Here is a 25786-nt window from a genome sequence, read left to right as displayed (position 1 = left end):
TCTCAACTGAAAAACAGCAGGACGCCAGGAGCCCTGGCAGGTGTGTGCAGAAGCCAGGAAGAGGTGGTGGGCTGGGGCAGGGGCAGGGGGGTCAAGGATTGCAGGAAATGATGCGGGGCCAGGACGACAGGGAGGTTTGTACCCCAGGTCCGCTGCCCTGGCCTCGGCCTTCCCCCCAGCCCTCCTTTGGACCATCCAACCTCCCTCCCCCCCTCGCAGGAAGGCAGGAGCCCTTTGGGTAGGGGCAGAGCAGGGGCCGGCAGCAGCAGGCAGAAGCCCAGACCCCAGCCCAGGACCCCCTCTTGGCTCTCCCGGTCAGCCCCACGGCTCAGGCAGCCACCGGCACCCAGGCCAGAAGCGCCCTGAGCCTGCTTCTCCTGCACGCCCACCCCTCGGTGAGCTCACTTCTGGCTCTGGACTCAGCAGCGTGCAGAATGTATTGGGGGGTGGGAGGCAGTGCAGGGCGCCCCGCCCACAGCCCAGGGTGGGCTCGGCGATACACACTGTTCACCTCTCGGCACTCTGTGAGGACGCGGCCCCAGCCACACCCCGCAGGCCCAGGGAAGGCCTTGGGCCTCTGTCTTTGGCATCAATCTGTCAAGATCAGCTCTTCTGCATGAGACGCTCGTTCCTGTCTGTACAACATGAATTAAATATATTATCTGTCTTTGTGCCGCGTCATAGGACATTCACAGTACAGTGGGGGAGTGGAGGGAGCCTTTCCTCCAGGGGAGAAGCAGGGGGGTGGGGGGGAGTTCTGAGGCCCCCAGGACTGCGTCTCAGGCTGGCAGGGGGCTTGGCCAGGCCCGGCCTCCCCTTGGCCTCTACCCTCGAAGGTTCTGCCCAGGGCTGAGGAGCCCCTGGCCTTGACCAGGTGAGCTGAGCAGGGGCCGGGGAGGGGAAGCCTTCTCGAGGGCCCCCGGGCTGGGCCTTCAGAATCTGAGCCTTCCCACCTCCCTCCACTGCAGACAGTGACATTTACACGCAGGCCTCGTGAGCGCTCCTCTGGGGAGGGGGGCCCCGGGAGGCTGTGCTGGGAGCAGGTGCAGCAAGGTCAGGGCCCACCTGGGAAGGAGGGGCCGGGGGGGAGGGGGCTGCTGGGCCAGCCCTAAGGAGCCAGGGTCAGCCTGGCACCGGTGTCAGGGTGACCCTGGCTATCTAGGTGCCATCCCCAGGCCCCTGGCCCAGGAGAGCTTATCGGAGCTCGGGGGTGATAAGTGGGAGCCGTTCTTGGGGAGTGCTGGACAGGGAGGGGCTGGGGTCAGAGCTCCAAGGGCAGCAAGCACCCTGCCACCTGCCATTTTAAGGCAATTCCTTTCAGACTGGGGAAACAGTGCGGGGGCTGGCAGAGGGTGGCGGGGGTGCAGCTGGCAGTACCAGGCCACCTCTGGGCTGAGCAGGGCACCTGTCACGTCCTGCTTAAGCCTGAGGGCACAGGGGACCATGGGCGAGGAGAGGGCCAAGGGCACAGGACGGGCGATGGTGAGAAGGGCTGGGCTAGACTCCTTCTGGGTTCCGGGGACACCAGCCCCATAGGCGAGGGTGGGCTTTGGCACACGTGTTGGCAGCAGCAGGCCAGGACCCCAGGGGATGTGCCAGGAAGGTGAAAGATGGGTGGGCTCCGAGGAGCTGCAAGGGGGCTGTGCCAAACCACGGAGGCAGGCAGAGCCTCGAGGGGGTGCCTGCGTTCAGGGCAGAGCACTCAGCCTGCCCTGGCCTCTCCTGTCCCGTGCTGGCGCCCAGGGTGGGGAACAGCCGGGATCCCCCCTGGAAAGCAGCCCCAGGGGATGAGGCAGTGACGTCCAGGCCAAGGCCACCAGGGAGGTACGTGGGAAGCAGGGAGAGGAAAGGGCCACGGCCCGCGGGGCTCCCGGCTGTCTTCTGGACGTTTCTCAGTCCTCAGGGCGGCGCAGCCCGTCCTGCCCGCAGTTTGCTTGGCGTGACCTCTCAGCCCCCAGCCTCGGCCCTGGTGGGTGGGCTACCGCTCAGAAGATGCTCTGCCGCCGGCCCTTCCCTCGGCCTGGAGAAAGGAGGGGCAAGAGGTGGGACCACCAGGAGGAGGCTGAGTTGTCCCCTCAGAACAGGTTCCTCTAGTAGCCTGAGCAAGAGCGAGCCCTGGAGCCATCGGTCCTGGGTTCAGATCTCTTCTCCGCAACTTACTAACTGGCATTGTGACTGAACGTCCCCAAGCCTCAGTTTCATTGGCTGGGAAATGGGGGACGTGACAGCACCTACTTCCAAAGGGTCTTTTAAGGATTAAGAAACACTTGCCACAGGCAATCGACTCTTCCAGAGACAAAGTACAGCTCTCCCCCGCTGGAGGCTATTTAGAGGGCTTGGACTCTGCAGAGAACACGTCGGGGCAGCAGGCGCCTCTGCCAGGCTACGGCAGCTTGGTCAGACCCAGGATTTGTGTGGAGTGGGGGCGAGGGGAGGGCGCTGGGAGAAGGAAGCCTGGCAGGAGACAGGGCGACCAGCACTCCCTTATCCTCATGGGCTCCCCTGGAGGGAGGCCAGTGTGGGGGAGACCCAGGAGGGGGCTGCTGGGCCCATCTCCAGGGACCCCTTGGCTCTAGGCCCCCCGAGGCCCCGGGAGAAGTGGGGAGGGGGCCAGGCCCCTACCTGGCTGCTGAAAGGCCGAGCCCCGGAAGCCCGGGTCCTTATGGAGCTGGATCTCCTTCAGGGAGAAGACGGAGGCAGCTGGGGTGAGGAGAGGAGAGAGGCAGGGAGAAGGCTGGGTGCCGGCCCTGCTCTGGGAGCCTGCCACCCCCACGCCACTGAGCGCACCAGCCGGGAGCGAGCGCGTCACCGAGGCCTGGCCTGGGGGCCCTTTCTGGGCCTTTCCGGCCTCTTAGATCCGGTACCCAGTGCCCTTGTTTACAAATGCAAACCCAAAATGGGGAAGCTGTAGGCTGCTCAGCCGGACCCAGGGCCCATGGCCTCTTGGTTCCAGCTCTGCTGCCCGCCTCCTCCCACTGACCCTGTCCTCCCCGGCCTCCCTGGCCCACTCACTGTCTTCCAGCTGGTGCACGTGCTCGCCCAGAGACCGGAAGTAGGGGTGGCTCAGGGCTGCCTCTGCGGACACGCGGCTCCTGGATTCATACTGAAAGAGACCAGGCCTTGGCTGGGGAGGGGACGGCCTTCGGCGCGCATCAGACAGCCAGGAGGGGAGGGCCCCGAGTTAGCCTGAGAAGCCTCCGCGGTCAGCCTCCTGCCCTCCGCCTCCAACCCACGCCCAGGCAGGTCAGGGCCCAGGCAGGTCAGGGCCCCGGCTCCCAGGTCTCAGGAGAGAACCAGAAATGGGACTTCAGAAGAAGGACCTGCTCCCGGGAATGACATGCACATGTGAAAGTGGCCATGAGGATAATGTAATTTCAAGAACATCGATACACAGCATCCGTTAGTAACAACGCCCTTTTTTGTGTGCCCACTTCAAGACAGGCGCTGCACTGCGTAACTGAGATTTCTCCTCACCACCTTACAAAATACGCATTATGGATGCAGTGGAAGGCAGGGAACTCGCCCAAAGCTCCACAGGTAGTGAGTGGGTCTGAACTGGCGTGAGTTCAGCATGAGCTGACTCTGACATAGCAGTGTGAAGCCCCAGAGCCACAGAAGCTGGGGCTTCGGGTCCAGGGAGGGATGTGGGGGCTTCCGCTCCTGCTGGCTGCCTCCCCAAGTCCCCTGGGGGGGGCTGGGGGGGGACACTCACCAGGAGGAGGCTGGTGAGGAGGTTGATGCCCTCAGGATCCAACCTGCAAGAGGGAGGAGCTGAGAGGCCTTGTGGGCAGGGAGGGGAGGTGGGTGTGCCCCCAGGCCCCCCTCTCCCCAGCCAGGGCCAGGAGCGGGAGGCGCGGGCAGTCCGGGCTACCTGGGGGCGTGGCTGATGAGCGGCTGGGGGAGGTACCGGGGGAAGTTGTAGGCCCGGAACTCCGAGATGGCCATCACCCCTGGCCACGTGGCTTCTGTAGGGGTCCCTGGGGAGAGAGGGGATGGGAGGGGCATGGGTGAGGGTCAGGACCCCGGCCGTCTTGGGGGGAGGGCGATGTGGGAGGGGGGAGTAGAGACTGGCAAAGGGTACCGGGCCCCGCCTACTGAGGGCTGGCCGCAGCAGCTTCGCCTGCCCCTTTAGGAGCCTGGGCTGGACAGAGTTCTGGCGCCCCCTGGTGGTGTAAGCGGGGAGCTGCCGGAGACTGACCGAGGAGGCGGAAGATGAGGTGCAGCTCCTCCTTGACCGTGGAGCCTGGGAAGAGGGGCCTCCCTGTGGCCATCTCGTACAGGATGCAGCCCACACCCCTGCAGGGAGCAAGGGGCAGGGGCCGTCAGACTGGGCCTCCTCGTGCCGGCCCTTCCTGGGCCTGCACCACCAGGGTACGAATGACGCCCTGCTATGGGTGGCTGGGGGCGGGGGGTGGGGGATGGCTCGGAGGCAGGGGGAGGTGGCTGGGGGCAGTGGTGGCTGGACAGGGCATAGCTGCCACCCCCAGCCTCTACAGGGAGCTGCCCTGGGCTCCGGGAAGCTTCGCCCTCTCCCCTTTCATTCTCAGGCATTGGGTTTGCACAGGCATCCCTCATGTGACAGCTTAAGCGGGGCTGTCTCAGACTTTTCCCTCTGTGAACCCCCCCTGCCCGCCCCAGAAGAGAACTGTGTATGAATCCATTTTCCTAGAGAGCCTCGGGGCCCTGGGCTCAGTGGTTCTTCCTTAGAAACCTGTGTGTGAGCTTAACATTGGGCTGATTTTTCATTCCACACCAAGTTGAATGCACGTTAATTTCTATAAATTTAGCGTATGCTTTCCAAACCTGGAAACCCCCCCACATGCCCCCGAGGGAACATTCGAGAAGCTCAGCCTTGGAGATTTGCTTAGGGCCGGGGAAACCTCCGTCCAGGTCAGCCTTCACTTTTTAAGGCCCATTTCAGCAGGTCACCACGTGGCTTTCAGTCAAAGGGGGAGAGGAGGTTCTTCCCAGAGGCCCACGGGGTGGCCACAGGGCGTCTGGAGGTGTAGACAGGCCCCCTCCCCGGGCCCCTACAGCGCTCGCTCACCACATGTCGATGGGGGTGGAGTACTCCGTGGAGCCCAGTAGCACGTCGGGGGGCCTGTACCACAGGGTCACCACCTCGTTGGAGTAGGTCTTTGTGGGCACTGACTTGGCCCGGGCCAGTCCTACAACAGACATGCCCACGGGGGTGGCCTGATCAGCCTCTGAGACCAACCCCACCATCTCGGGGAGACTGTGCACCCCAGAGGAGTCAGGCCCCCCTCCCCAGCCCTGGTGGGCGCCCAGCCCTCACCAAAGTCGGCCAGCTTCAGCTCGCCCCGCTCATTGATGAGCAGGTTCTGGGGTTTCAGGTCCCGGTGCAGGATCTTACGGCGGTGGCAGTAGGCGAGGCCGCGAAGCAGCTGGAACATGAAAATCTGGGGGGTCGAGGGAGGAGAAAGGTGAGTCCCCAGAAGTGGGAGCATGTCACATCTGGGAGACCCCAGGCGGGGCACAAGCCCCTGAAGAAGCCCCCTGGCTCTCCTGCCCATCCTGCAGGCTGCATGCAGGATCCACGTGAGGGAACCCCTGCCGAGGCGAGGGTGCCAGGTGAGCTCTGTAGCCGGGGCGCCGCGGGGGAGGCCTGGCCGGTCAGGAAGGCTGCCTGAGTGGGGGTGCACTGCTCGATGCTTTAATAAACACCGGGAGACGTCGTTCACCCCTCTGCGCTCCCCTGGCAGCCTCCCTGCATTCTGGCAGGGACTCATGGTCCACTGGATACCCGGGGACTGATGCTCAGAGACGGCGACGGGGAAGGTTGGCATCAACAGCTAGAGTGGCAGAGGCCGTGCCTGTACCTGTGTGCGTGGGACGGCGCTCAGCACGGCAATGCCCTTCCCTGCCTCCTACCCTGGACGGTATAAGCAGCCACAGCAGCTGGGGCCAGGTTGGCGAGAGGGGGTTCCCATGCTGGGCTTCAGGTCACTGGGTGCAAGATGGGGGGGGCAGGGGGAGCCGCTGCTACCCAGGCCCTCACCTTGACATTGTGCATGCTCATGAGGTTGCCGCAGTGGTCCAGGTACTGCTTCAGGTCACTGTCCTGGAACACAGAGCTGGCTCAGTCCCACCCTGCCCTGAACCCTGGCCACAAGTCATACTCAGCCTGAGGTGGGGAAGCCCCTCCCTGGCCATGGGGAGGGGGCTGGGGACAGGCCCTTGGCTCTGAGCTGCCCCCAATCCTCGGGCCTTGTCTGCTCCCCGCCCCCTGCCCCCGAGCATCTGAAAACCTGACTCAAGAAGACGCCTGGACCTTCCCCAGGAGGCCACCAACCCCGCCCAGCTCACCAGGTACTCGAACACCAGGGTGAGGGAGCGCTCCGTGTGGATGAGGTCGTGCAGCGTCACGATGTTGGCATGCTTCAGGTTCTTGAGCAGAGACACTGCGGGAGAAGGGTCCGCCCGCGTCCCTCACACTCCCTGGGATCTGCCCCAGGGGTCCACACGCCATCGATGACCCTCATTCCCAGCCTTCCACGGGGACTCAGGCCAGTGAGCCGCCCTCCCCGGTGCCGGGGGCAGGGTGTTCCCAGAAGCCCCTGGGAGGGGCGCAGGACCCCAGGAGGCTGTACCTTCCCGGATGGCGGTGCAGGGCGCCCCCTCCTCGTGCTCCAGCCGGATCTCCTTCAGGGCCACCAGGTTCTCCGTCAGTTTGCTGCGCCCTTTGAAGACGGTGGCGTAAGTGCCCTGCAACCAGATCCCCGGCGGTCTCAGGCACAGGTCAGGGCTCTCCTCTGCCCAGTGCCCCCCTCCCCTCGTGCCTTTGCTTGGGTTGCAACTTCAGCCTGAGTATCGACCCCCTGCTCCTCCCTTTACTGAAATTGTTTTTTCTCCAAAGCCCACTTCCCTTGTGAAGTAGTCTCGAGCCCCATCTCACAGAATGAATCGCTCCTTCCTCTAAGCCGCCAGCCCACTAGGTACACCTGCATGTGTGTATATATATAAAACACCAGTTTTGCTCTTCCTTACATTATGCTGACTTTACATGTAGGTGCCCTCGATGGGTGCCCCATGGGAAAGGGCTGTGCCCTTCTCCTTTCTGGACCTCCCCTGCCCCGACCAGCCCCGAACACCAAGCCTGACTCAGTGGGTGGGCATGGGAATGACAAATCGTTGCACAGTGTTTCACCATGTGCCAGGCAGCGTCTAAGTGCTGCAGGTAAACTTACCTGATCCTCACGTGATCCAATGAGGGAGAACAATTTTTATCTCCAATTGACAGAGGAAGAAACTGAGGCACAGAGTAAGGTCATGTGCCTTGCCCAAGGCCACAGAGATAGTAAATGGTGGAGCTGGGGTTTTTGGACCCAGGTAAGAAGTATTTTCAGGGGAAAAAACAAAAAAGTCTGGGTTCTGCCCAGCACCCGGGGATGGCCGCATACCCCTGCCCTGCCTCAGGACCTGGGCTCTCTTCACACCTGCCGGGGGCGGGGCCAGACTCTGGGGCCAAGGTCATGCCCTCCGTAGGCAGGGGCAGTGGGCGGGAAGGGGGCAGGAAAGGCCCAGCCATTCTGTCCAACCAACCCAAGGAGAGCAAACACCAGCCTCCTACCTCCCCCAGCTTGTCCAGTTTCACGTATGTTTCCAGTTTCCCGAAGCCGATGTCAGACTGGGAGGGAGAGAGGAAGGGTCCTGACATGAAGGCCACAGCAGCAGACCCTACCCCACTCCTCCACCCCCAGAGAGAGGGAACAACGGAGGGGAGCAGGGGAGGGCAGCCGCCAATCCTTCTCCTCTTCCCTTCATCCCTGGGATAGAGGAAGGAGCCTTGGGAGAGTGAGGTTAAGCCCCTCCCAGCCTCCGGGGACTGCGGCACACTCTAAGCACGGGTGCGTCTCGCCTGGAGCACCAGCTCCTGCACCTTTATCTCCTTGTAGCTTCCGTCTGGTTCAGAACCCACCTCCCCAACAGTCATCAGCACATTTCCTAGCTCAGCTTCCCAGCCCTCAACAACAGATTCCTGGGCCTCATGACCCAGAGAGCTCAATGCCGTAGGCATCTGGAGTGAGGCCCAGAAGCCTGTTTGTAAGATGCCCCCAGGCTGCCAGGACTGGGAAGCACGACCAGCTGGTCTCCCGGGGCCCTGGGGCCCACCCGGGGTGCAGAGGCCGCGCTAGGAGGATGGGCTGTTGGAATCAGCTGGGGCCAGCAGGTGGCGCCAGAGGCCCGAGCTGGGACTGGGCACCACCGAACTTGGGGGTGCTGGGGAGAGGGTGCCCACCCCGCTGACCCCTGACCTTCTGGGACTTACCAGGGAGGCGCGGCGAGACATGCGGCTGAGGGGCTTGGGCAGGTCTGGGTTCTCCAGCTGTAGCTTCTGCAGGAACTCCTGGGGCAGGCGGATGTCCATGGGCAGGGAGAGCCTCTTGCTGATGTCCTACGGTGGCCGGGACGAGAAGGGGACCCAGGGCTCGCTTGCAGGCAGCTAGGGCTGTGGGGCCCTCGCTTCTCACCCAGGTTTCCCTGCAGAGCAACCATGGGAGGGCCAGGCCGCGGGCTGGGACCCAGGCTCTCAGCTCCTTCCCAGACGTGCTCCGAGCCACCTACAGGAACACCCTGGGGCTGCGGGGAGACCCTCGGGGGGTCCCCTGCCTCTCTGGGCCTCAGCGGCCCCTCTGTGAACCAGGTTCCTGCAGGCGCTGTGGTTCTGCAGGCATACATTTCCTATACCTGGCACGTGCATGTGATAATAGTTATAACACTAGCAGCCAAGCAGCCTAGCCCTTGCAATGTGCCAGGAATGTTCCAGGCACTTGGCATATATCATTTCATCCTCACGATGACCATTTTAAACGTGAGCAGGCTGTGGTGCCCAGAGGTGACGTCACTGCTCACGCTCACAGAGCCAGGCAGTGGCAGAGCTGGGATCTGAACCCACGACGTCTGGCTGCAAGGCCACTACCCTCACACGCACTTACTTGCGGGCGCACAGTGACGCCAGCGTGGCAGGGCCCGGAGCGCCTCACCTCCATGGAGAAGCGGCGCTGGTTGTGCCTCCGGTACTGCAGGCTGGGGGACTGCGGCGGGGGGTCCTGCCCGCTCTCCGTGGGCGAGAAGGTGCTGGACTCGGGCTGGGCATCTCTGCCAAGAGGTCCGAGCTGCAGGTCTGAGAGGGACGGGCATCAGCCCCCCTTCCTGCCTCTGTGTCCCAGGGGTGGGGAGTCCAGCCCCCACCTCCGTCCTGCCCCCTTGGCTGCCAGGAGCCCCCGAAGACAGAGGGTTGAAGGCGACTTCGCGACAGGCAGGAGGGGCTCTTGGGGAGTGCCGGGGGCGGGGAGGTAGCTCAGGGAGGGTCCCCATGACCCCTCACCCTCATTCCTCCGGTTGTGGAGCTGGGTGAACTGCTCAGTGAACTCAGCCAAGGATTCCTCGATGGTCTCCGTGCGAGGGACCGACAGGGAGAAACGGCGCTTGAAGTTCTTCATCTTGTTCATGGTCATCTGGCAGCCGCCCGCTCCTGGGACGGGGAAGGAGGAACGGGTGGGAACGGAGGTCTCCACCGAACATGAGGCAGGACCCTGGGCTCTGTGAGGCAGGACCCTGGGCTCTGTCTTCCGGCCGAACCGGGGACTCTGGGGGCAGCACCGCGCCGCGCTGCGCCTTCTCCATCTGCCTCTGGGCTCCGTGTGGGGCGGCCTGACCTTCTTCCTCCCCTCTCCCCCCCTCCCCCAACTCGCATCCCCGAGGTTCCCTGTCCTTTGGGAGGTGGTCACAGTGCCACCGACTGACGGGACACGGCAGGGATCACGGCGGTGAGTGTGACGCACAAGCGAGTGAGTGAGTCCTCCAGGGCCAGACGTTGGCCCTTAGCTGCCGGGGATCTGGAGGCTTCTGGAAAAGGGCTGGGGTGGCAAGAAGGCTCCAGAATGGCCCCAGGCCAGCAGCTCTGCACCCCGAGCGTGTAGGAGCTCCAGTCTAGCAGCCTGCACGGCCAGGCTCTGCTTCAAGCCGGCTCCGAGCTACACCCTGACAACGTGACCTGCTCCAGACCCCGTTTCGCACGGACCCTGACTTGCCCCGGTTCCCGGGAGACAGGAAGGGAGAAAGGGGGCGAGGGAGGGAATGTGGGTCTGAGCTGGCGCAGCCCTCTCTCCTCTCCAGCGAACAGAAGGGAGGCCACGGCAGTTAAAACAAAGGGGACCCCAGGGAAAGGGGGGCGCGAGCCCTGCCCGCAGGCAGAGTGCTCCCTGCACATGATGGGGGAGAGGAGCAAGCTGCTCTGCTCCCCACCAGGGAGCAGAACCAGGGGTTCCCTCGTGCCCTCTGAATGAGGGTTTGCCCTGCCGGCGTCCTGGCGAGGCTCCTGCAAGTGCTTCTTCCCACACACCTCCCTTCTCCCTCCTGCCCCATCGCCCCTGCCCTCCATTGTTGGAGAAGCTCCCAGCGCAGCTACCCGCCCCATCTTGCTCTGCCCACACCTCCCTCAACTGCAGCAGGGCCTGAACCGAGAGGCCTCTCAGGGGTCCCCACCCACACCTGCCAAGAAGGCACCAGGAACCAGCCCTGTGACGGGAGGGAGCCACCGTGTACCCCGCCCCAGCTTTTGCCCACGCACCAGACACAGCCCATTCCCGGGAAGGATGCTCTCATCCAGCCGATGCCCGGCATCCCGTTGCCAAGGCAACTGGGCCCCTCCGGCAACTGGGCCCCTCCTGGATCCTTCCGATTTAAAGGATTATGGGTCAGTGACATGTTTGCTTTGCTTAATGACCACATCCTTCTGTCCTCAGGCAGCCTGGGGCCTGAAGGCTCCTGGCTACTCCCAAATGCAGCTAAGCTGTGGCCCTCTGGCTCCCCGGAGCCCAGAGCAGGGGACGGGTCAGGCCGGCGCCCCTCAGATCACAGGTGTCTGTCTGCGCTGCCAGCCGAGCCCCATCTGCCAGTGGGCCCTGGGATCTCCCTGAGCGCAGCCCAGCAAATGTGGGCGGGCGTCTCCCACGTGCAGGCACCGTGCTAGCCCCTGAGGTGCAGTGGGAGGACAGCATGGTCCCTGTTTCAAGGCACTCAGGGTCTCGTGACACCTACCCTGAGAAGCCCTCCCACGCTGCAGAGAGCGTAGCTGCGACCTCTTCTCCTTCCAGCTCCCCTGGCCAAGCCCGCTGCCTCCCTGAGGCCGGCCCCACTTCCTCCCGCTCCTCCGCGGCGCTGGGTGATGTCTTGGGGCTGCAGGACTCGCAGAACCAGGAAGCTCCCAGATGGCAGCGCCCGCCTCACACTCTGCAGGCAGCATCCAGCCCCTGGGACCCGGACACTCCCTCCCTGGTGACTCCCATTTCCCAGCAGGACAGAAGAGCTGAGACGACCCCACTGTAGAGGTCAATTATTTTCAAAGTTGGCCGAACATCAGAATCACCAGGGAGTACTGGGGGGGAGGAGTGTTAAAAAAAAAAGATCAGATTCTGGATGGCACCTGGGAACCTGTATTTTTTAAAAAGCATCCTGAATGGTTTGGACCTGGAGGCATCCAAGGTCCAGTTCGGGATTGGCATCCTGCCCGGGGCTCCAGATTGCCTGTCTCCCCGGCCCTGTGCCAAGGTGGGGAATCCTCAGAGCTGGGGAGGGGGCAGGGGCTGCAGGGCCTCCAGAGAAGGGAAGGAAATGACTCTGCTTTGGAAGCAGGCACAGGGTCGCTGGCTACTCGCTGCCGGCTCAGTCACAGCTCTTCTGGTGGGTGGGAAGGGGGAGGGAGGCGCCGGGCTCGCTCCGAGAGACCTAAGCTCTGCCTGGGAGGGGCCAGCCACGCCCCCTTATAAAAAGAGGGCTCCCCATAAAGCTGTCCTGCAGCCCGGGATTTATGGGACAGCGTGTTGAGTTTGTGGCTCAGGAATCTCCCAGTAGCCGCTATAAATCTTACTGTGGGGTAGGGGGGAAGGAGAGCTCATTAAAAACCTTCAGGGAGGGAGGCCCCCAATTTCTGCCAGACGAAGAAGAACCAGCCCTAATCGCTTCTGCTCTCCCCGTGGTGCAGTTAGGAGCAAGACGCCATCAGCTTGTGCCTGGGGTGGGCTGGAGGGTGGGAAAGGGAGCCAGAGGGAGGGTAGAACTGGGTGCAGCTGACTGGAGCAGGAATGTGGGGGTCAAGGGATGCAGGAGGGATGGGGACCGGCTGTTGTCCCCCTGCCTCGGAGAAGAGACCAAGAGGAAGTAGCTGTCACTGCAGCAGGAGGGATGGAGGTCAGATGGAGGGATGGACTTCCTCATGGTGACAGGGGAGCAGGCGGCTGGGGGTGGTGACCGCCGCAGGGAGTGGATGCCTCTCTCTGCTCGGGACAATCAGGCATTGAACCCGGCAGGGTCTTGGGTGTGACAGGGCAGACTGGGCAGTGAATGGCCTGTTGTTCTCTAGCACAAGACACAGGGTGGCTTCTGTCACTTTTCCCTTGGGACAGTCAGCTCCACAGATTTGGGGGTCGAGGGGGAAGGGAGACAGGAAAAAGCCCTGTCACCTTGGTGCTGTCTGCCCCTCACCCCCAACTGGGGACAGAAGGGCTCAGTGTGACCCAGCCCGAGGCCAGCCCAGGGCTGGGCACAGTGTAGCTTTTGTCCTGGGGCCAGAAACCATCTGGGGCTGTCCTCGTGCAACTGGTGCCAGGGCAAGAGGGAGATGGGCGTCCAGGGGTGCTGGGCTGGCCAGGGACCCGGGGGAGAAGCAGAGGCCCCCCAGGACCTCCAGCCGAGCCTTCCCACCTGGCCCCACCCAGGTAGGTCGGGCGGGCTCTCAGCCTACCTCCCAGCACTTCCTCCTGAGCGCACACCAACCCAGAACTTCCTGCTGGTGCCAGAGAAGCGGGTGGCACAGAAGGAGGGAGGAGGAGCCGGGCAGGATCCTGAGCCCTTGCCCGGAGGCCACTGTGCATCCAGCGTGAAAGGGCCAGACTCCCGCAAGGCTGGACAGGAAGACACTCAGACCCTCCATTCCAGCCCTGCTTTACCCACGCGGGCCCGAGGCTGCGAGGGGAAAACTGACCTGGGCAAAATGACGCAGCAATTCCCTGGCTGAAGCCAAGGCCACAAGCGCCGGGACCACACGGCTCCTTCTCCCAAATGGGACCTCCCTCCCTGTCCCCTTCCTGCTGCCTGGGCTCCAGTGGGTGCTGTTTTCTCCCTCAGGTCTCTTCTCCTCCCCTCCCGGCGGCTCTCCTCCCTTCCCAGGCTGAATTAAACGCCAGGCAAACCCAGGTTCAAATTCTGGTGCTGCCCCCCGCAGACTGTGTGATTTGGATGAACTTAGCCTTGGGTTTATTCATTTAATAATGATGTTTTCAAAATTCCCAGACTTTATTTTCAAATTCAAAAAATAAAATAATAGAAAAAGGCAGCTCAACAAGTTATGGAAACCTAGCTTCTAAAAGTTCTGCCCAGGCACTTTTATCTCATCTAATCCCAACAACAAACTCAACTGTTCCTCTAGTGTTCAGAAAGATACACAGATGAACAATTAAATTGACTATGTTAAATGACGTAGTCAAGGTCTCCATGGTAATGGAGAAAATGAAGAAGAGAAAGAAAAGCCTTATCATTTTCATATCTCACAAAGATCAAATCCCATATTCTTTTTTACCTTCAGCAATAATATAGTACTTTCTTTGATTTTGTGACAAAAACTGTACAATATTATTGTTAACTGTAGTCTATAAGTTCCATTAATTATATTTTCCCCATGTCATTTAATAACGGTTTATTGAACACTTACAATCTGCCTGGCACTGTTTTAGGCCCTGAGAGCCCATTTGTAGAGGAAACTGACATTAATCCTGCCCTCATGGGGCTTGCCTTCTAATGGAGGGGAGGTAACAGATAATAAAACAAATAAAATACACAGGATGTTAGATGGTGATAAGCACAATGGAGAAAAAGCAAGAAAGAGGACTGGAGCGCACGAGGTGGGGGGTTGTGATTTTAAATAAATTAAGAAGGCCTCCCTGAGATTGTGACACCTGTGGAAAGATTCCAAGTAGGGGAGGGAGCTAGTCTTGTGGAATCTGGGGAAAGCAGGTGCAAAGGTCCTGAGGCAAAAGCGAATCTGGTGTGTGCCAGGAACAGTAAGAAGCTAGCGTGGCTGCCGAGAACGTGACAGGAGCAGGGAGCCAGCCTGTGTAGGACCTCGTGGGATATGGGGGGGTTGGAGCAGAGGGCTTACATGCCCCCCCCATGGGTTTGAGTGGCTCCTCTGGCTGCCGTGTTGAACAGACCGTACATGGGCAAGGGGAGAAGCGGGGAGCCCTGTCAGGAGGCCGCTGCGGGGATCCAGGGGAGAGAGGGCCCGGAGGGGACACCGTGGAGGGGTGAGAAGTACGTGGGGTTCTGGATTATTCTGAAGGCAGAGTCAAAGGGCTCTGCAGACCACAGGTGGTGTGCAGGGTGTGAGAAAGGTGACAAGAACAACAGAAGGTGTTGGCTTGGGCAACTGGAGTGCTGGAGCGGCCCTTTGTGAAGCCCTGAGGAAGGGTGGGGGTGGAGGTTTTGGTTGGGTTTGGAGCAGGCCGTGTGCGATGTCCCCCGGACATCCGAGCAGAGCCACTGAGAGGTGCTGGCCCAGAAAGGTTAGCTCCTCCCCTCTTCTCTCGAGCTCCTGTTCAAACACAGAGCTAGACCAGGAAAGAGGCTTCAGAAACTTCCCAGCAGGCCTCGCTCACAGACCTCCTCTTGGCACTTCATGCTCTGAGACCCCAGGGTGGACCAGGGGAGGGGGCAGGCCTGGCAGAGGCCTGAGCTGCCGGATGAGAGGGAAGGGCCAGCCACCAAAAGGAGGATGGACGGACGCAACTCGGCAAGCCCAGGCGGGCGGGCCCAGCCACCACCCTCAGAGGACCTGGCTCTGCCCTCAGCCCCGTCCTACAGGGAGGAGGGCCCGCGGGGCAGGCTGGGCCAGCCCCAAGGGGCAGCCTGGAGGATGGAGGCCAGAGGCTCAGCGTACTGTCCCCGACCCCCGGGACAACCTCCGCCAGGTCCCGGGCCTAACCCCTGCCCTGGGGCACCCTGCCCTGGAGATCACAGAGGCAGAGAAGGGGGCTTGGCAGAGCGGCCAGGGGACCCGAGAAGAGCTTCCAGGAGAGGAGACGGTTAGTCCACTTCTTAGCCTCTGGGGGGCCTGGTTTTGAGCTGCCTCTCAGCAAAACCCTGAGGGATAACCCCTGGCCTTCCTGGAACCACTCCCACCCCGTAGCCCGCAGCCCAGGTCCTTCCAGCTCTGGGCCCTGCCTTCCTCTCTGCCTCTCCTCTCCCCTCTCCCCGCCACTCTGGCTCTGCTCCGGGTCCTGACAACATCCCCGGCACACTGCTCAAGTCTCATGGGTCTTTTTTTTTTTTTTTTGAGGTCCCGGGGGCAGAGCTTGAACCTGGGACCTTGTATGTGGGAAGCTGGCGCTCGACCACTGAGCCACATCGGCTCTCCCGGGTTGGTTTCTTCCCTTAGTTTGCTTGTTGTTGGTTTTGTTTGTAGGAGGCTCATGGGTCTTTGAAAGCGCCAGTGGCCCTCCGCCGGGACAACCTGTTCAGAACCACAGGATCGTCACCTCTGACCCATTTCTGGCCTGGCACACAGCAGGCACGTCTGTCGGGTTCACGAGCACGTGTGGAGCACCTACTGGCTTCCAGGCGCAAGCTAGGTGCTGCCCCCATGTCCCTGCTTTGGTTTTGTTTTCCTTACTTTCAACGTCAGTCTCTCTGGGCCCAGGGACAGGGGCTGACAGACAGAACCCCCAGCTGCCCACCTTCTGAAGCCGAGGGGGTCCGGGCCCAGCCACAGAGGTTGACGCCTGCCAGGACCCTGGTGACACCCTCTGTCTCCCTCTCTCCCCCCGTCCTCCCCGGATCCCTCGGTCACTCAGCCGTTCTGGAACTTTGGGCGAGCTTCAAAAGAACTGGAGACCAAGGCTGAGCAGGTTTGCAGACGTCATGAGCTGAGGCTTCAGACTCACGCCCTCCTCCCGGGGTAACTTGCCTGCAGGGAGCCGGGCCGATAGCATCTCTTCCTTCACCCTCTAACTGACCCCGCTTGGCGTAGTGGGAGGCTGTCCTTTTCCAGCCTGTGACAAACCTCAGGGGAAGCCAGTCACCCCTTGGCTGCCTGGTTCCGCTGTCAGGCCGAAGCAGCAGCAGAAGCAAAAGCCCTGGAGCCTCATCCTTGACCTCTCCCTGCCCCAGCTCTGGCCTGGACGGGAGGGGCTGTGAGCCCCAGGCAGCCAGACCCGAGTGGGACACGACAGGCCTGCAGTCAGCCCCCGTGAGCAGATGCCCTGGACAGCGGCGGAGCTGGAGAGGCCTCGCACAGCCTCTGCCAGGAATGCAGGCGGGGAAGGCCTTCGGGGCCAGCTGGGCAAACCTGCACGATGCCTGGTCAGGAGGCAAAGAGCCCGGGGCCCAGGGTTGCCTGCGCTCTGGACAAATGCACCAGTGGTCTCTGCAGCACCCTACTCTAACCACTCTAACCACAAACACCCCACAGTGAGGGCCACGTGCCGCCCAGCCCTGGGCTCTAAAGTTCTCTGACATTCGGTGTCAAGGAAGAAGTCCCAGCTCTCCACGTGCTAGAACTGTGACCTGGGAAGACACCCCATGCCTCAGTTTCCTTGCCTGCTAAATGGGGATAAAACCTAACCTCCAATCCAATTACCAAGGCTGCTAGACTTTTCTTTCTCAGGAGCATGCTGATAACATCTCTCCCTGTTTAAAATCCCACGGCCCTCAGGAACAATCCTAGCTCCAGGGCCCAGCAAACTCAGCCCGTGTGTTTTGATCCCTGCCTCTTCCTGAGCCCCAGCTCTCCCCGCTCTCCAGTTTTACCGGGTGTACTTGACGTTCCCAGCAAACCACACTCACGCCCCATGACTCCGCACATGCCCTTCACTTGGCCCGGGATGCCCTTCCTCATTTTTCCCCTTGGTAAAACCACTTCAAAACTCAACTCCAGTGTTGCTTCCCCTGGGAACTGTGCACGACCACACCTCCTTCCTCTAGGTAAAATCAGATGCTTCCTCCTTGCTGCTTCCATAGCAGCCTGTACACACTCTTAACTGGACTGTGACTCCTCGGGACAAAAATAGGGTCTTAATCATTTCTGTTTCCCCTGTGCCTTAAATAGTGGAAGGAACCTGCCAGGAGCTCAGCGAGTGAATGCGGAACGAAGGAATGAAGGGCTGGCTTAGCCCATCTGTCCACAGGGTCTTAATGACCTGCTGAAGCCTCTTTACGCAGTAATGTTATCATGTTACATAAACGTTAGGGCCCGGGGGGACAGAGACCGAACCTTGGGCCCCTTTCCTTCTGCAGGGCACAGTCTGTGTGCAGTAAGTGGTCGTTCCCCTCGGTCTGCCTGTTTCTGGGTTTCTCTTCCCCTCTCTGGGCCAGCTCCACTCTCCATAGCTGGAACCTGAGCAAGGGGGACCCGCCGCCCCCTCATCCTCTTTCTAACACTCCAGAGCGAGCAGGGGCTGTGCAGACCACCGGTCCTGGAAGCCCTGGGACACTTTTCCTCTGCAGTTCTCTCGGGTCTCAGAGAGAGAACCAAGAGAGGGGTGGGTGCAGAGGTGAGGCTATAGGGGCTAGAAAGCCAGCAAAGCCGCACTCAGCTTCAGGGCTCGGCAGTGGCTCCCCGGCCGCCTCCCACCACGCCCTCGCCCTCGCCCTCGGCCTCGCCCTCACCTCTTCTCCCCTAGCCTGAAGCCCCGCTGTGCCCCCAGGCGAGGCCCCGCCTCTGAGCCCCCACAGCATTTAGACGGCCCCTAGCAGAGCACCTGGCCCCAGGTGTCTACTTGCCTACACGCCTGTTAGCTTTCCAAGGGCCATGGCTGGGTCCCACTCGTGATATGTGAGCCTCCGTTCCTCGAGCCTCAGGGAAGCCGAGCGGAGTGGCACAGTGGGCATCAGCAGGGCCGGCGTGGGACATGGGGCCAGCGCAGAGGACCCACAAATGCTCAGCTCCTGGATATTGGAACACTGGGAATTCCTGGTTCTGGGAGCTGTCCGGAGGTGGGAGGATTGCCAGGGGAGTCAATTGTCCACTGGACCCAAGGTGCTGGCGATGGGGGGCGAGGCCGCAGCTGAGCCCCGGGACCCTCCTCTCCAGCCCAGGTCTTGGTCCCAGTTAAGGACCAAGGTGGGGGGATGGAGGGCTGGACAGTAAGCAGCAGCCCCCTCCCCCAGGGAGGTCTGCAGCTGCCAGCCACAGTGAGAGATGGACCTGGAAGGGGGAAATCCTCATGAGAGGCTCAAACTGAAGAGCCACCTGGCCAGGGCCTCCAGAGCCCGTGGGGAATGGGTGTGGCCAGGCGCGCACAGCACCCACCCTCGGGTGCACCATCCAGCTCAGCCCCCCACTCCTGGCGCTCTGCTGTAGCCCCCACACCGGCCCCGCACCCACTCTGCGGGCCTATCTGGCTTCCCTGAGGCTCCAGGAGTGGAGGCTCACGTTTCATCTTCTGGGATTCTCTTTCTGACCCCTCTTTAGGGACCCAGCTAAGGCTGGTCTGAAATCCAGAGGCTCTGGATTTCTGAGTGCTAGGATGGGACAAGCAAGCCTCCTGCCAGCTCATGTCCGAGCTCCCTGGGCATCCAGACCAGAGGCAGGAGCAAGGGCCGTGCAGGCCAGGAGGGGAGAGCTTGTCGGCCGTGAGAACAGCCCGTGAGAGACCCTCCAGGAAGGCCCCTCACCTACCTAGCCTCACGTTTTCAAAATCCCAAAGTCTGGAAGCCCTTTTTCATGTCTTACTTAAATCCCAAAGGAAATAGCTTATGTCTGTTTCCTCTCCGTTTGCTTTAGGGCAGATGATGATACCCAGCGTCTCCTATACAATAAATAGAAGAGATGAGCATCCAGTTTACCCGCCCTCGAGCCTTCCCTCCTCCAGATGCAGGAAACACAGTTCTCTTGGTGGCCTGTCATGGGACCTTTTCAAACAGCCCTTCAGTTTTTCTCTCCATGCCCAACTTTAGCAATGGAACTGAAGGGGCCTTTAAGCCCTGGGCATCCCTGGGGACCTCCCGGTCTCATGACCAGGAGCGAGGAGGGGAGGGTTTTCCCAGCATTTCTAGATGACATTCCTATTTATACTCCACTCCCAGCCCCACCCACCCACCAGTTTGGCCCACACTGCCCCTTGCCCTCATTCTGACGGGAGCCCCTGGCCAGCCTTCTCCAGCCTTTCCTCGTTCCACTCCCAGTGGCCAGCCTAGAGGAGCAGCTACATGTCGCCCCAGGGACGCCTCCAGGTCCCTCTGCCTGGCTGGGGCTCTGGTCAGCCGGGTTTCCCTTTCCTCCCTCCACCAGGCCAGGTGGGCCCAGATGGACTGCCGTCCAGCCCCTCCCCACCTCCTCTCCAGCGACTCGGGCCCTCCCCGCTCTAAGGCCTCCTCTGCGAAGCCTCCGAAGGCCTCACAGTTGCTCAACTGCTTTCTAAATGTCCCCCGTGTCAGGGTCACCCACCCGCCTGGAGCTCAGGCCCCTCGCCGGAGGCGCTGGTTTGTCACTCGCTGCTTTCGCAGGCACCGGCTGGGCCAGGCCCTGTTCCAGGCCTCAGCCGCCCCCTCCGGCCTCCTCATTCTCCTCCTAGTCTTTCCCCCTTCAGGGCCCGGTGGACTCTTCCTCCCCTGGCCCCTGTATGGGGCACTCCCCAGAGTTCCCCTTTCGCCCTTGGCTCTTCCCTCTTGACACCCTCTTCCTGGGTGATCTCATCCTCTCCTGCGGTGGAAACCACCACCCACATGCCGATGACTCCGCTCTGGCCTCCCCGGCCCCTGAGCCTCAGCCGCGCTGACCAGCTGCCCGCCGGGACTGGACATCTCAGTGCGGCTGTGGCCCAAGGGTCTGAGAAACTAGAGTTACCCCCTGGGCCTAGGACTGCCTGGAGATAGCAAGGAGTTAGAATGAGATGTGTTTTTGAGTGAAAAGGGCTGACATATACAACTTGTAAAAGCTGTGTGTGTGATATATTTAAACACGGACATAGAAATACAAGCCACGTGTAATCCAGAAGGAGAAAAGTCAAAATGCTAACAGCGGTTCTATCTGGGTGGTGGGCTGGGGGTGACTCAGATGCCTTCCTTTTGCTTACGGGCATTTGCTACTTTTTAAATCATGAACATATATTGCTTATGTAATGAAGAAACAGTACCCAGGACCTCGGACATGGGAAGCAGGCCTCAACCACCGAGCTCTATCTGCTCCCTACTTCTTTATAAATGAAAAGGAATATCATACCGATATTCCAGGACGGTTCCGAGCAAGGCCTGGGGAGAAAGAACCATGATTACCTTGAGCAGGGGTCAGCAAACTTTTTCTGTAAATAGCCAGATGGTAAAAATTTTGGACTCTGCAGGCCACATGGTCTCTGTCACAAGAGACACAGCCACAGTCACACATACACAAGTGGCTGCACCTAATCAGACTTGACTTATGAACACTAAAACTGGAATTTTATATAATTTTCAAGTGCCATTGAAATATTCTTCTTTATGGTTTTTTTTTTTTCAATCATTAAAACATCTAAAAAACCATTCTTGGCTCATGGCCCATCCAAGAACAGGTGGTAGGCTGAATTTGGCCACGGGCCACGGTTTGCCAACTCCTGCCCTTGAGCACCCAGTGCTTGTGTGGTGGTTTGGAGCCAGCATCTGCTCCTTTGGAAGGTACTTTTTCTCCTGCTTTCAGGTAAGGGTGAAGCCTTCTAGAGTTTCCTTGCACATCTGAGTGGTGGCAGGGACTAGGTACCCAGGCCTCAGGTGGGGCAGCCAAAGTTTGGAGGAGCAGAAGGTTGAGTCCCTTCTGGAACCGCGGGGCACAGCTCACCTTGTTAGCAGGACTGGCGAAAGTCCTGGATGGGGCTTTAGAAATCCCCTGGCCTGTGCCCTCATTTTTCAGAGGAAGAAGGGAAAACTACGTGACTCACCCAAGGCCGCACAGACTGACAGGCAGAGGTGAGACTAGAACCGAGGCTTGCGACTTTGTGTGCAGTGCCTCTTCTGCACCCTCGGGGCTGGGAGTGAGGGGAGGAGGAGGACGAGACGGTATGCCCTCCACCTGGCACCACGGCCAGGGCGGCCAGCAGCCTGCTCCCGCACCGCCCTCCACAGGGAAGAAGCCGTGGCGGGTCTGGCATTGCACAGAGCGTGGTGCCCAGCCCGGCAGGAGAGGGTGCCAGCCGGGCACTGTGCCAGAAGCAGGGAGGGGCTGTGACCCCCCTGCTGGCCTCATCCTGTGCCCTGCCGGGAGAGCCAGTCTGGAGTCCCATACAGCTTGTATCACGAGCGATGCTCACCAGCCCAGGGCCTACCGCCTGCTTGGGACACCGGCCTCAGGCAGTGGATCCCGCCAGGACACCGGGAGGGACAGCCTTGTCCCCTACTGAGCCTGGTCACCTAGCAAGGGTCCTTTGTGCTTGGTGGCTGGGGCCAGAGGCAAGAAGATGCCCTGGTTCCCCACCCAGGAGAAGGCAGACTTCTTTAGGGAAGCAGGGTGTGAGGACAGAAATCATCTTGGAGCTCTGCTGGCGCTTCCCAAGAAGAGGATAAATGGAGAGGGGATTTGGAGTGCGGGGAAGACAGAAGTGTTTTAAAAACAGAGTCCCCTTTTCAGTTTGCGGCCCGAGATCTGGTTTCTACAGGGATCCTCACTTCTCAAAAGATACTGAACAGAGGCCAGGGTCCTGAGGGCTGCCAATATCGCGGGCTGACTCCGTCTGCCACCCCTCATCCACGAGGACGTTAGGTCAAGCCCAAAGCTAGGAGTCTCGTGACCATTAGCTCGGACGAGGTAGTACTATTACCCAACCCATTTCATAAAGGAGGAGACTGAAACTTGGGTGAGCAAACGACCTAACCTCAGACAACCAGCTACCAAGTGGAAGAAGCAGGATTTGAACTGGCCCCGAAGTCCACCTAGGATGGACCAGAGACACATACTCAGCATGTAAGTAATGAGTGAATGTACCGACCAGCAACTTGTCTCCTGGGTCATCTCATCTCTATTCAATCCTTCTTCCCAGGGAAGACTTAACTTACCGTCTGGGGGGGTGGGGGGTGGCATGCGGTGGCACAGGGTGGGGGCCATTATCAAGAGTTCTGGGAAGAAGGGTCCCGCCGCTGGCCCTCCAAAGGATCTGGCCAATGTCTCCCAGACCAGGGTGCCCTCATCTCGGTCTCACAAGGGTCCCTCACACAGTCAGGGAGTCTCAAGAGCCTTTCCAGTTCAAAGCCAAACCTCGCACTCTCCTTACGCCCCCTCCCTACCCTCTGCTGCAGACAGAAGCTGGGAGGTTCCAGGTCTCCCTGCAGACAGCCGGCTTGGCTGAGAGGCACCTGCAGCTTTCCCTCCTCCCAACCTGCTGCTGTGCCACCGGGCAGCTGCTACCAGGCCCAGCTACAGCTCGGTAGCCACCCTGGGGCCCCACCCCCTCTGTGTGTGTGTGCGCGCGCACGTGCATGGACCTGCAGCCGTGGTGGCCTAACCTTGGTCTGTTCCCGCCCCCTGGAGATGGGAAAGTGCCCACTCAGCAGCTGATGCCTGCAGCGTGAAGGCAAAGGGTCCAGAGTGGGTTGAGAAGGGGTCACAGCGGGACACAGGGCCAGGGAAGAGAAATGTGACCTGTTCCCAAAGAGCTGAAGCTAATCAGGTGCCTCGGGGACGAGAGAGCGCAGAACAGGGACTGCAATTCAGAGGGTCCTCTGGCTCTGGGGGAGGGAGGCCTGCTTGAGGCCCCTTGGAGCAGGAGGCTGGTGATCTCCAGCCCCCGGTGCCCGCCTTAGTCACGCTCTGGAAACTAGAGGACAGAGCCCACCACGGCACGATGGCATGATTCCTGGTCCCCTCCTGGCAGGTGCCTCCCCCCTCCCCGGTTCTCTTTCACACACCCCGGAAGAGCAGGACGAGGCCCGAGCCTAACATGGGAGGAAAGCCTGCTTCCATCTCTGCCCCTGGGCTGGGCACTGTGCAGTCACCAGGAAGCCCCTCTGGAATAACCACCATCTCTACGGCCGCTGGTTATTCAGCATCTGCCACGTGCCAGAGCTGGTATGCGGTGGAGCTGGATTCCCACGAGACCCTAGGTTCTCCCTCCCCTTGAGGTCTCAGGCTCAGTTAAGGAAGTCAAGAGGGAATCATGGGAGGGAGTAGACGGAGGTGTTGCTGAGAAAGTCCCAAACAGGGTGGGCCCCAAAAGGTGAGGCCCAGCAGGGAGGAGATGGGAGGAGCCGAGCCAGGCTCTGCCTACGCTGTGGGGCCCATTTCACGGGAGGCAGGAAGGCCCAGCAGGCAGAGGACCAAGGCTGGGTCTGTGGGGGGATGAACGCAGCCCCTCAGGCCCGAGGAGGGGCTGTGCTAAGACAGGCCGAGCCGCCCCATGAGATCTCAGCCCAAACCCGCTTGTTTCTCAGCGCTGGGGCCCGCTCCCCTGGGGCCCACGGAGAAGCCTGGCTCTGCCTGGCACAGGACTAACGGGAGTCTCATCACTCAGAGTGCCTCTTCCCCCCTTCATCCCTCCCCCCCCACCCCCAGGACTGATGCGGAACCAGAGAACCTCAGGGGGGCTGGGACCTCCCTGATGGAGCCAGACGGAGAGCAGGGGCTTGGGGTCAGGTGGAGGTGGGCTGGACCTCGCCTCCGTGTGACCTTGGGAGAGCTGGTCTCCCAGGCTCAGTTCCCTCGCCTGTCAAGTGAGGATGATGATATAGCCTTCATATGGTTGTTGTGACACGGTGCTTAGCACACAGTAGGTTTTCAATGAATGCACTGAGGCATGCAGAGAGCAGATACAACTTATCAAAGTGTGCCTGGTTTTTGGAAACCACAATAAATTTGGGAAGAATGAAGGCTCCATTCTCCTGGCAAGGTGTGGGCAGCCAGCAGGGAGGGTCCTAGGAACCTAAGGGTCAGTGGGGTCCCGACACACCCAGGGTACAGAGGTGAGGGGGTATCAGGACCCCACAAGCCCATCAGCTGCACAGAAGGTGGCTGGCCCGGCGGTAACACTGAGACAGTAGCTTTGCTGAGGCAAGGTGACCCTCTCCCCAGAACGCCTTCGGGGTGCCAAAACCCCAACCCCGCAGCCAGTGTTGCCTTCCCCGGCCTTGTCCAGAGCCAGGCTGAAAGCAGGTGATGCCTGAGGACATGCAGCTAGCCATGTCCTGAGAGAAGATGCTGCTCTCAGGCCAGTGTCCAGGAATGTGGCGTTTGCCTGTGCAGTGGGGGTCCACGCCAACATGCCAAATCTCCCAGGGTGTTGACACAGTGGGGGTAAGCCCCTGGTGTCAGTGAGTCACCCGGCCCAGGCGGGTGGGGATGTGCGGACGGCAGCGGGAGCCAGGGGAGGAGGTTCTGGGGAGCTGGTCCCCACCCCTCACACCCCAACTCGCCCCCCCACCCCCACTGGCAGGAAGGGGCTCAGAGAGAAGCACAAACAGGCCAGGTGCCTAGCAAAGCAGTGACAGGCTGTCCAGCCCGACTCCGCCACACGGCTGTGGACAGCGCCCAGAAACCCTTCACCCCAACCAGGGAGACAGCGAAGGCCTCTGGCCCAGGGCCCATTTCTGGTTCCGAAGGTCTTCCCCACGTATAGGGAGAGAAGAACCCTTGAGCCTCAGTCCAGCCGCCGCGCCCCTCCCCCCCCCCCCACTTCCCACCGCTACATTAACCCTTTGTCTGCTGCGGGGGTGGGGGGACACTGCCCCTTTGGTCTTCTCCAGTGGGCGGAGGGAGGAGGCAGCAACCTCCAGAGGTCCGCACCCCGCCCCCGCCACCAGCAGGCCTTCACGCGCGGTTCCACGTTCGCCCCCGGGCCCTGCAGGGGGGCCCCGTCCCCTCCAACACACTCCTAAGACTGCCGCTCTGGAAATTTCAACAGGGTTTACTTAGCCCTTCAAGGGGGCGATCCGGCCCCGCAACCCTGGGAACTCTCATCACGGAGACTCCTGACCTTCGCCCTTCCCAGAAGGAAAGGCTCTTAGAAGACACCTGGCTCTAGCGCTGGGTGGAAAAACTTTGTAGAGTTCAGGCGGGTGCCCAGGGGCCAAAGTGGGTCCCAGATGGAGACTCCCTGGGGAGAGGGGGGCGGATCTGAGAATGCAAACTAGCTCTCTGACCTAAGCACCTGAACTTGGGAGGGCCCTTTACAGCGCATCACCCACCCCACGACACACAGGCGAACTGCGACCTCCCATCTCCCTACGTCGCTCCGGTTTTTCCCTCCGACCTCTCTCCCCAGGGCAAAAGCAGAACTGCGCCTTTAAGAGCCGCTCCGCTTACCTTTGCTCGGTTTACGGGGAGCCGCGACGCCCCCTCCTCCTTCGACCTCCCTCCTCCTTCCCGGGCGAGCCGCCCGCCGGAGCCAGCCGGACACACCGCGAAGCCCGCCGGACTCACCGCGCTCGTCCCGGGGGCCGCGGCGCGCCGGCTCCGGCCCACGACGGCAGGGGCGCCGCCGGGCTGCGCGCCGTGCCCTGCGCTCTGCGCACTGCCCGGGTCCCTGCCGGGGCTCGGGGCTGCTTCCCCCTGCTCCAGAAAGGTGAGCGGCTCCCCAGAGAAGCTGCAACCTGAGCTAGAGGAGGAGGAGGAGGAGGAGGGAGAAGGGGAGGGGGAGGAGGGGGTGGAGGAAGGTGGGGGAGAGGAGGGAAGAGGAGGAGGAAGGGAAAAGCCCGGCCCCCGGCCGAGGTTTTCACACGTACAAGTTGACTCCTCCCCTGCCCCTCCGGCCCTGCCCACAGCCGCTGCCAATCCCCAGGGCTCGCTCGGCCCGGGTGCCCACCCCTTTCTCCCACT

At 61.1% G+C, this 25786-nt stretch overlaps 1 protein-coding gene across 4 annotated transcripts; it reads right to left on the bottom strand.

The window, feature by feature from the left end:
* Window positions 1-632: 632 nt before the first annotated feature.
* Window positions 633-25513, bottom strand: CDK18 (cyclin dependent kinase 18). 4 transcript variants are annotated; one of them, XM_023583099.2, is made up of 16 exons: window positions 25391-25513; window positions 9350-9496; window positions 8958-9145; window positions 8291-8416; window positions 7592-7648; window positions 6612-6726; window positions 6328-6422; window positions 6020-6082; window positions 5297-5420; window positions 5048-5168; window positions 4199-4296; window positions 3872-3977; window positions 3713-3755; window positions 3013-3103; window positions 2623-2700; window positions 633-2020 (listed from the first exon to the last, which is right to left on the bottom strand). In XM_023583099.2, exons 2-16 carry the CDS (start codon window positions 9477-9479, stop codon window positions 1986-1988), a joined length of 1470 nt encoding a protein of 489 aa, XP_023438867.1. In that variant the 5' UTR covers window positions 9480-9496; window positions 25391-25513; the 3' UTR covers window positions 633-1985. The 4 variants fall into 4 exon arrangements, with proteins under 4 accessions (XP_023438867.1, XP_012386440.2, XP_023438868.1 ...); XM_012530986.3 differs by having other exon boundaries at window positions 25274-25393; XM_023583100.2 differs by having other exon boundaries at window positions 2623-2677; window positions 25274-25393.
* Between the last annotated feature and the right edge of the window lie 273 nt (window positions 25514-25786).

Source organism: Dasypus novemcinctus, chromosome 13 (assembly GCF_030445035.2).
Source record: "Dasypus novemcinctus isolate mDasNov1 chromosome 13, mDasNov1.1.hap2, whole genome shotgun sequence".
In the NCBI taxonomy this organism is placed as follows: domain Eukaryota; kingdom Metazoa; phylum Chordata; class Mammalia; order Cingulata; family Dasypodidae; genus Dasypus; species Dasypus novemcinctus.
This window is presented reverse-complemented; position numbering and strand designations above follow the sequence as displayed.

Coding starts and splice junctions, on each gene's coding strand:
- CDK18 (XM_023583099.2), bottom strand. CDS start 9,479: ATGACCATGAACAAGATGAAGAACTTCAAGCGCCGTTTCTCCCTGTCG. Junction 9,146..9,349: donor CCACAACCGGAGGAATGAGG/GTGAGGGGTCAT, acceptor CGTCCCTCTCAG/ACCTGCAGCTCGGACCTCTT. Junction 6,727..7,591: donor AACTGGACAAGCTGGGGGAG/GTAGGAGGCTGG, acceptor ATCTGGTTGCAG/GGCACTTACGCCACCGTCTT.